The 10,634-nt window shown below is 37.4% G+C and overlaps 1 protein-coding gene across 1 annotated transcript; it reads left to right on the top strand.

The window, feature by feature from the left end:
* The first annotated feature begins 2,323 nt into the window (after positions 1-2,323).
* Positions 2,324-5,863, top strand: LOC128030120 (uncharacterized). Its single transcript, XM_052617620.1, has 6 exons — positions 2,324-3,031; positions 3,160-3,205; positions 3,635-3,726; positions 4,106-4,216; positions 5,262-5,538; positions 5,627-5,863. The coding sequence occupies exons 1-6, from the start codon at positions 2,655-2,657 to the stop codon at positions 5,843-5,845; spliced, it is 1,122 nt and encodes a 373-aa protein (XP_052473580.1). The 5' UTR covers positions 2,324-2,654; the 3' UTR covers positions 5,846-5,863.
* The last annotated feature ends 4,771 nt before the right edge of the window (positions 5,864-10,634 follow it).

The raw sequence follows: 10,634 nt of genomic DNA, 5'->3' as shown, positions 1-10,634 counted from the left end.
GCTCTATTAAACATTTGACAGAACGTAGTGTTACAACCCCTTGGATCAAGGAGTAGCAACATGAATAGAGAGTCCATACAACATAATCAAATTTGCACAAATATGTGTTTTAATCAGAAAACAGCCATAACCACATTGAGGTAAAACATAAACAAAATATAAAGATACAAAAACACAACATCAAGCCTTGGACTGGAGAGCGTGAGAAAGTCCGCCTGACCACCAAACAGCAAGACCAGCAAAGACCGAGCACCAATCTCCTTCCCTCCAAAGGGTAAGAAAGCCAGCATCTTATAGGCAGCATGGTTAATCACAATCAATTTTCCACACCTGCATCACAGCACTTAACCTAAAGACACAAAAAGTGTTACCCCATGACACCTGCTGGGCAAAATAAAATACTACAGCCCCTTGGATCGTCACAGTAGATTCAGACTATAACTTTTGACTCTCCTTGCTATATTCGTGGAGTTATGAGTTGGTATTTTTGTGTATGGCACTCAGAAAGCAACAGTATTTAAATAGTATATTTTGGCGAGTCAAGAGCTAAACAAAAAGTCCTGTTTCATTACAAAATACTGTAACTTTTATAAACATTATACTATCACCACAAAATGTTAATTAATATTTATTAAAAAATAAATATTTCATAAAACTGCAATTAAATTATATTATTTCTATAGTCTATACAAAAAAAGACAAAATAATAAGGCTGAATAAGCTGATCTATAGCATGTTAAATGATGGTTGCCTATCTGTGAATGGTACACCCCTCTAAGCTCACAGAAGTGGTTTGACCCAAGTCCTCAGCAGCCAATGACATTGACCCGTTCAAACTGATTTTTAACGCGTACTTCACGTGTACTTCACGTGTATTTTACACGTGAAATACACGTTAAATACACGTTAAGTACGCGCTGATTTTTAACACGTAAACAACACGTATTTAACGCGTTAAATACGTGTTGTTTACGCGTGAAATACACATATTTAACGTGTTGTTGACGCGTTAAAATTCACGTGAATTTGACCCTTTTGGCCTTCCATACGACACGGAGCTAAGCCAACGATCCCGTGTGCATCTTAGAGGAACGTCAAACTCTAGATAGTTTGCGGGGCACGAACTTAATTACAGCAAGTAGAGGAATAAACACAACAGCTTGAGCAAGTACAATCGCGTCGGAATCTGCGGTTGTTGTCGCGTTGGCATCTGCGAACTCAAACATGTGTAAGTACGATCTTTTATACAGGAGTATAAAGACGTGATTGGATAATGATGAAGGTAATTAATGACGAAGTGATTGAGTCTTCCTGGCAGAACTTAGGCTAAAGCTTCCATTTTCCTTCTGCAGCATCAGTGAATGTTTGAATCTTTTTAAATAGTTGTGTTTGAGTCCCTCAAATGTCCTCAGTGTGATAAGATGTATCTCAAAATCATAATCACTGCTGGAAGGGGTTAAAATATGCAAAGATGCTGGAAAACAGAAGAATCTGCAGGACCTTAAAGATTTTTCTGAAGAACGCTGCTCAGTTTAACTGTTCAGAACAAACAAGGGTATGGCGTTTATTCAGTCTCAAAACTCGCGCACATAAAATCTAGGCGCGTGCACAGGATATGAGGGCAAAGAACAGCATCCGCGCGCAAAATGCCATCCTCGCGCGGGCGCATTTCTGCTCCGCGAGCGCTCAGAAAGTATCCGCGCGCGTTTCTGCTCCACTCGCACGCACAAATACTGTCTCGCGAGCACGGGGCTGTGACGCACTCTCGCTCGTTCGGCTATCAAGATGAAATTTGAGACTTTGGAGGCGGGGCCAGTGGCTGATGTCTCGATGTCTCCGTTCTCCACTCATTTGATTGGTCACTTTCAACACCGATCAGGTGCAGTCAAGAGAAGATGAGAGGTTGAGAGAAGAAAGATTTTCATGGACCATCATGTCGGAACAAGTAAGTCACAAATCATCTTTCAGAGATCGCATTGTAATATTATTTGATGATTTTGATTTTGTTTCCTGTATGCACTGTAATTTTGCAAGTTAGCTATATTTTTGTCGTTAGTAAAACTAATAGCAGAAGTTTTCTGCCCTCCAGAAATTTGCTAAAGCTAGCTACCCTTTAGCTAAAACTGTTATATTTAAATAACTGGAAATTTACATTTAGCGGTTTTACCAAAGGGGTAGCTAGCTTTAGAAATGCAGTAATGTGTTGATTGGTAAAATTATTAGCGTACAAACCTGCGAATGCTAATTGGGAAAAATACATACATTATTTTCGTGATAATTTTTTTTTTCGATAAGTTTTAAACGGTGGTTTGTGTGTGTGAGACCATGAGACATTATTAACTATACTTTGTTCTGTCTTGCAACAGCTAAGACATCACATTTATCAAAGGCTTTTGCATAAAATAGAACTGGGATTCAACACAACACCACTGAATTTGGATTACTTCGAATTTGTTTGTCGTCAGGAGCTGTATCTTCTGCATGCCCTATCCAATCATGTAGAAGTACATCCTGCTATCACCCAGGCTTTGCAAGATCTCTTTGACCTTGTGAAGGCACAACTGGAACATCCAGACACATGTTTCACGGTGGAAGTTGCTGCTGGTACCACAGGGCGACCCAAAATTTTGATTGGAGAACAATGCTTGAAAGAAATGCTCCATACTCGACTTCCTGTGTCTTGCATAGCTAAACTGATGGGTGTTTCAAGAAGCACAGTCTTCAGACGAATGGAAGAGTACGAGCTCTCTGTCAGGAACATGTATAGTTCCATCAGTGATGATGAACTTGACGGTTTGGTTGCTTCAATCAAGAATCATTTACCAAACGCTGGCTACAGGATGGTCAGAGGGAGACTGGAGTCAATAGGCCATAGCGTTCAGTGGAGAAGAATTGCAGCCTCCATGCATAGGGTTGATTCTGTGGGCATCATCTCAAGGCTGTCAAGTCTTGGCTGTGTTGTACGCAGAGTTTACTCTGTACCAGGACCCTTGTCTCTGGTACATGTGGACACAAACCACAAGTTAATCAGGTTTGTATTAAAGTCAAGTTTATTTGAAGTTAATTAATCTAAAGTACTGGATGGCTACTTCATTTTGGATTTCATAATACACATTGACATTGTTTTAATATGATATTTTATGCCCAATTGCTTTCTAGATACAACATTGTGATATTTGGAGGAGTGGATGGTTTCTCCAGGAAGGTAACTAGCTGCTGCTGGTTTTTAACATTTTAGTAATACCACATGTTGAACACGGGCTATACCAGCATAGACTTTGTGCCTTTGGTAAACATTCTTAAGAATAAAGATTTTTACATAACTTTTTAAATATAACGCTTGTAATGCTCAGACCTTAAATTCATTGAAAGTCTATAGACATAAACAGAGAGAAGTAGCTCCGGCTACAATCATGTTCCCGCAAGATGCATTGGCACTCAACCGGTTAATAAACAAAACTGCATACAAAGTTTACATAATTTACCTTTAAGTAAAAGGCACACAACAAACAAATTTCATAATAGAACTTGGTCAGTGTGCTTTGCTTGCTGAGCATACTCATGCTTCCTGAGAAGGAACCCTATCAGTTTTAACTTTGATGCCCTATAATTGTTTAAAATGTTTCTTTTGTAGATAATGTACTTGAATGCAGCCACAAATAACTGTGCATCAACGGCATTTCACTTCTTCCTTGAGGCAACTCACCTGCATGGTTTACCTTCAAGGTAGTGTATTTTAGAAAGTTAAAAAGCTACAGTGTTATCTATGTACTGTAGGTAAATAGGCTGGGAAAATTCAAATTGTTTAATATGAGCTTCATCTTACATGGAAAAATGTAGATTAATCTGACACTTTACTTGAGCGTAGTTTCCTAAAAGCAAAATGTCATTACAAAATAATTATTCTGTTTACACACTCATCCCACTGTACACACTCATCGTCCTTGGTTGTGGGTTTATATTGGATGACATTTATCAATTTATCGATATTGACTACTTCTTGAGGGTTGTGTTTATTAAACTAAGAAGTTACTGAACCATCATCAAAAATATAAATAAGTAGTTCAGTTAGGCCTAATTGGTACCATAATTACTGTGATTTCAGGGTAAGAGCTGACCAGGGAGTGGAGAACGTGGACATTGCCCGGTTTATGTTCACTGTCCGTGGCACTGATCGGGGAAGCTTCATCTCGGGAAAAAGTGTGCACAACCAAAGGTACAATTCATTTCTTAACTTGCATAGTTTTTTCCTGATATTCATACTCGTCCTCATATTTTATAACAGCGTACCTTTATGGTGAGGTATGTTATACACATGACAAACAAAAAAGAGTTGAAAGACTTCAGTCTTTGTTGCATTAATTTCCTGTTATCACCATAAAGCTGTTTTGAAACAATCTGTAAAAAGCACTATATAAATAAAGGTGACTTGGCTTGACTTTAAGTACTGCTTCCCTTAAAGTAATAGTTCACCCAAAAATTTAAATTCTGTCATTTACTCACCCTCAAGTTGTTTCAAACCTGTATGAATTTCTTTCTTCTGCTGAACACAAAAGAAGATATTTTGAAGAATGTGGGCAACCAAACGGTTGATGTACCCCATTGACTTGCATAGTTTTTTTTAAATTTTGCTTTCTTGTTCAGCAGAATAAATAAATTCATACAGGTTTGAAACAACTTGAGGGTGAGTAAATGACAGAATTAAAATTTTTGGGTGAACTATCCCTTGAAATAATGCGTCTTCACCTGTCTTGTTCTCCATAAAATAAGTGTTAATACAACAGATTTGTTTACTGCAATCTTGTATTAGTAGTGGAATAAATAAACCTAATATCAATTATGTATTTGATGCTCTAAGACTAAGTAGTATAAAATACTCATAACCATTTAACGCATCTTGGCACATGACTAAGAAATTGCATAATAGAACTTGAGAAATCTGGCCAATGTCCTATGCATTGTCTTTTTTGTTAACCAGAAACTGTAACTGTATTTTACCTGTTTGTCACCCAGATATTTACTTTAAACTACTATTATTAACGCCACATTTTCATAATCTCACTAAGTTCTTTAAACACAGTATATATGGTTTTACCACTTCCAAGATTGGGTGCTAGCCAGGTATGACATGGCACAACACAATTACACCATGTGATGCACCAACATAGTTTTCCAATTAGAAATGTATTGCCTGCTTGACTTTGGCACAATGTTGTTTTCTTACACTGTACTCAAGATAATTTTGTTTTAATCCTCTGTAGGATAGAACGATTATGGCGAGATGTGTGGATCTCAGTATCATCGAAGTACTACAATCTTCTGCACTCCCTTGAAGAAGATGACCTCTTGGACATTTCATGTACAGATGACATATTCTGTGTGCATTATGCAATTCTTCCAAGACTCAAAAGAGACTTGGAGATATTCACTGAAGGCTGGAACCACCATCCACTACGTACTGAGGGAAACCGGAGTCCGACACAGATTTGGGAAATTGCTCGGATGCTAAACACCAATGTACATTCAGAGAACTTTGCAGTAAGTGTTTTTTTGTTTTTTTTTTCTAAAGAAAATTTATAAGACTTGGGACCAGATTTACTAACAGCTTGCCTTGATGCATTCATAGGACCTTCAAGAGCCAGACATTGACTGGGACACCGCTGTTGACTTTGATGGCCCTGACTCAGAAACTGGTGTTATAGTGCCTGAATACGAGTGCCCTCTGACTGAAGAGGAGATGACGGAACTCCAATCTTTGGTTGATCAAGCTGATCCAAACATTGATGATGAGCAGCTATACATTCTCTGCTATCAACACATAAAACGGCTGCAGACACACAGTTAACCTCTTCAGGTCTGATGTTCCAATCATTGCAAACACGTTGCCTCGTTTAGGTCCTCTAGTTAACGATCACATACATGCTAAGGAATTTTGCCTTAGCAGTCTTTTAGTTTGTCTGTGTTTGAACAACAGTTTTGTAATGTATATTTGAAATATTGCAAACACTTTTTTTTCTTTTAACATTTTTTTTATTGCACAATTTCAATAAATTTAACAGGTAACGATTTGTAATTCATGTATTTGAAATGCTTCTGAATTTCAAAAATATGCATGGAAAGTATCAGAAATGTAAGAAAGCATTGATACTGCATACTTGATACAACACTCCTTAACGCTAATAAAGTACTACTAAAAACTACAAGGTTTTATGAATGCATACTCAAACATGAAAATTCTGTCGTTAATTATTCACCCTCATGTCGCTCCAAACCCGTAAGACTTTCACATTAATTATCACGGCCTGCGATAATTAATGTGATATGGCTCAGCTTGTCAGTGAACTACGGTTCTGAGTAGGAAATGCCGCTCCATCTGAAAGCAGGTGATGGCGATTTACTACTCATCAAGGAACCGGCTTTACTGACGAGATGCGCATAACAATTTCATGCGATATATCGCCCAGCCCTAGTTGACACTAAAATAGACTTATTGCGTGTTGGAGATATTTTGCAAATGAAGTGGTAAATAGTTTTTTGCACAAAGTACTCGAGTTGATTCATAAAATTAAGGTTTTATTAATCACTGGAGTCACATGGATTACGTTAATGATGTCTTTACTACCTTTCTGGGACTTGAAAGCGGTAGTTGTGTTGACTGTCTATAGCAGGGGTGGCCAACCCTGGTCCAGGAGAGCCTCAGTCCTGCAGAGTTCAGCTCCAACCCTAATCAAACACACCTGAACAAGATAATCAAGGTCTGAAAGGTTGCTAGAAAGCTACAGGCAGGTGAGTTTTTATGAGGGTTGGAGCTAAACTCTGCAGGACTGAAGCTCTCCAGGACCAGGGTTGGCCACCCCGGTCTATAGAGTGACAGAAATCTCTCAGATCTCATCAAAAAGGTCTTCCATTTGTGTTCCGAAGATGAATAAAGTCTTACAGGTTTGGAACAACATGAGGGTGAGTAATGAATGACAGAATTTTTGGGTGAATTAACCCTTTAAAATTGTTCTGGAACTTTGCAGACATCAATTTTATAATTGTATACCTTCTGTACCTGACAAGTGTCTTTAGAATAAACCTGAACAATGAGAAGGTGAATTCTCCAACTCACTTCCTTTCTAACAGCGGCCAAATTCATACCCATGGACAATGGCCTGAGAGATAACACTTTTGAACTCTGCATAAGTCGTCAGGTGTGTAACTGGGAATGTCACTGAGCGGGAACAAGAATTAACCACAGGATAGCATATACTATGTGTACCATAGCGCACATGACAGTCATGGTCAAATTCCATGACAATTTTGAAATTTTCACGGTCTGCATGAATTAGTGGAACATGAGCCTGTCCTGTCAGCCACTGGCAGAACCTGCCAACATTAATGTTCATGTCATTGATACGTGTTTCTGCCTTAACATCTTCATCTTCACCCTTCTCTTCAGGCATGTCTCCTCTGTTGCCCTCTTCTGAAAAAGTTATATAAAATCATTGTGAGCAAAGTTCATTTAAAGGATGATTAAAAGCATCATAACTTGCCAATATAAGATAATCAAGTTATAGCTCCTTGTTTGCTATGAAACAGGAAAACATTACTTCTATTACAAAGTAAAATTAGAAACTAATTTACTTTTAACACAAGTGTTTACTACAACTACTATAACCACTAATCCTACTAAGTTTCTACTGTATAGCTCGGGGGTGTCAAACAAATTTTTCAGTGAGGGCCACTTCAGCATTATGGCTGCCCTCAAAGGGCCGGTTGTAACTGTAAGACTGTAAAATGTTGCTACTCCTTAACATTGTGTTGATTGATGTGGCGATTATGTAATAGGTAGGTGTGTTCGGAGGTATATCGCTGCTTGTGTATTTCGAACTTCGTTTTACCTCTAAACGAATAACGGGAAAAAACTTTGTCGTGAGTATATTGGTGCCTTTAGTGTTCTCTAATTTAGTATGGTAACATTAATTTGTACAAATTATTCACCTTCATCCTCCATGTCCTGTACAAAGTCCTGCAAAAAGTTGACCACTCTGGACTCTCTCTGACGCCTCATTGTACCCTTTTCACTGAAGATTGGTGAAAGTGACTTTACTAGAAAATCGGCATCCACCTGAAGTTTGCAAAAGAGAAGAAAGTCATCCAGTGTTAAAAAAAAAATAATAAAAAAGTTTTGTTAAAAATTATTCAATGCAGATTTTATAATGGACGGTATTTTAATTGCTTGCCTTGCAAAAAGATCCTGGAACAAACAGCTGTCTGCAGATCTCCGCTTCTTGCTGGACCAAGCTGAGGAGCCCATACAGTTTCATTCCAGAGCAGATTTGTTGCAGCATGGGAAGTAACCTCACCGTAGCGTGCAGAACTACAGAGCTGTAACAAAAAGTTAAAAATAAATAAATAAATAAATAAAAGGCCAATTCTAGAATTTGAATTAAAATTAAAGGAAATGTCCTACCGCACAATGTCTTCCCTTCTTTGTATGGACACTGCCCCTGTGTATCCACATGACAAAATCCTGTCTGTGCACACCATCAGGGTTGCATTGTCAGCTGCATTAATCTTTAAAACACACAAAACCACACTTAAACTTCCACCTGAAATAAGAGACTTTAAATTAAGTTTACAAGAAAAAGGGTCCTTTTTGTTATTTTGAAACTACGTATTATTATGGACCGAAAGTATGGAATTAATAATGATGATATTTTAACATTTGCCACCTAAACATTAAATTATGATTCGCAATGCAATTTTTTCACATTTTAATGAATTACCTCTTTTATTAGTTCCATGAGTTCAGGGTCTGTAATGTCATTTTCAGTTATCGCTTCCTGATCGATTTCTCCAGTGGATATATAGTTGTAACACCACTGCATAAAAAAATTTGGGGGTGGTCCATCCTGTGCGATGCTGACAGCAAACAATTCTCCAATAGTCCTACAATCCAACAAATATATTACTGCAACATTGGGTAGCAATATCAGAATGAGTGAGTAGGGAGGTTACTTTTGAGAGATAAGTACAATAATCTGAAACATGTTTTGTAATGTAGGGGTGTAAAAATATATTGTCACAATATATCACACAAAAAATTGCAACTATGTATTGTGTATAGTTCACCAAAATGAAAATTATTGTGTAAGAATTGTTTTTACAGAGTTTACAGAGTTTTAGGGTAATTAGATTGCTCCCCCGTCCCCCTGCCCCCGCTGGACTGTGTTTAGATTATATTACTTCGGGTATCGCAATAGCATCATATCATGAGTTCAGTACTGATATGTATCGAATCGTGGCATGAGGGTATCGTTACCCCCTTACTTGTATGTAAAACTCATTACATATAGTCCATCTAATGTTAGTCTTTTTTAAAACAACACACTTCTTGTAATGCAAGTATCTGTATGCATGTGAACAGTCAGTGTGAAATGCTTGGCTAACATGGATCCGGTATATAGAAAAGTGTCACTATGTAATTTCTATTTACAATTTTTATAACCTACTTGAAGTTGTGTTTGTCCATGTCCGTCATTGAATACTTGGGGTTTTTGCCGTTATCCCCTCCCTCAAAGAACCGCTTCTCTATTCCTGCCATCATTTCTTTTCAGAATATGGAAATAGAGAACATAAAAAAAATAAACTGCATAATTCTGCTCTTGGTAGATAACAAACAAATAAAGCCATACCGGTTAAAAATTCCTTCCTCAGAGCCCCATTGTCAATGCCAGCCTCTCCAATAAAAGAAACTCTAAGGGGATTTTTTGGTGAAGATTTTTTCTGTCGCTGCCACTGTTTTAAGCCTCTTTCAAGCATCTGATCCCTTGTAACACAAATGCTGAAGATGCTGGTTTCATCCATCCTTTCAGTAAGGATTTTGATGACATCAGCAATGCTTAATATTGGGAAGGAAAAAAAATAGGAGTTAGGGAAATTTCATATCATTACTGTCAAATTAATAAAACTTTCTGAAGAAAGCTTTATTTTGAAAGTACCTTTTAATCTTTTGATGTAACTTAAATCGTTTTTGGGGCCATTTCTCTGTTCCATCAGTTTCTTTATCTAAGTTGATGGTCTCTGTTTCATCATAAGATCTGTTGGAATACATGCTTTAGTCATACTAAAAGATTGAGAGGATAAAACAACTGTTTGACACTTTAAATTATGCTTCAGAAGATGATAATGCATGAGAAAATTGAGAAATACCTTTCACCACAGATGCTTGCATGGATTTCAACAAAGTCGCTGGGGTAAAACCGCTCACAAATGGGACAAGCCGTCTAAAATGTAGCCCAGTATTAATAAAATTTTTTATATTGTACACACCAAATATTTTGCCTGAGGGAAGTCCTAAACTAAAGATCATGGCACAGACGTGAAGAAATTATTATAAAGTCGTTATTTTTGTCAGCCGTTTCCTTCATCAGTCTAACTACTTGGTCCAGATGTTGTTACTGGGCCTTTTAGACTCTTTTTATTGCTTTTAATATCACATTCACAAGTAAAATAGTTAATGTTAACATAATTTTGTTATAACTAATTAACAAAGGCATTGAAAAGGTGGCCAAAGTTTATTTTTAGTTTAAACTAAACTACAATTTAGTTTATTGTAAGGAAAATTGTATTCATTGCATGCCTTGGAC

Source organism: Carassius gibelio, chromosome A16 (genome assembly GCF_023724105.1).
Source record: "Carassius gibelio isolate Cgi1373 ecotype wild population from Czech Republic chromosome A16, carGib1.2-hapl.c, whole genome shotgun sequence".
In the NCBI taxonomy this organism is placed as follows: domain Eukaryota; kingdom Metazoa; phylum Chordata; class Actinopteri; order Cypriniformes; family Cyprinidae; genus Carassius; species Carassius gibelio.
The sequence above is the reverse complement of the archived record's forward strand: the minus strand, read 5'-3'. Positions and strand labels throughout refer to the sequence as shown.

Coding starts and splice junctions, on each gene's coding strand:
- LOC128030120 (XM_052617620.1), top strand. CDS start 2,655: ATGCTCCATACTCGACTTCCTGTGTCTTGCATAGCTAAACTGATGGGT. Junction 3,206..3,634: donor TGGATGGTTTCTCCAGGAAG/GTAACTAGCTGC, acceptor TTTCTTTTGTAG/ATAATGTACTTGAATGCAGC. Junction 3,727..4,105: donor CTGCATGGTTTACCTTCAAG/GTAGTGTATTTT, acceptor CTGTGATTTCAG/GGTAAGAGCTGACCAGGGAG.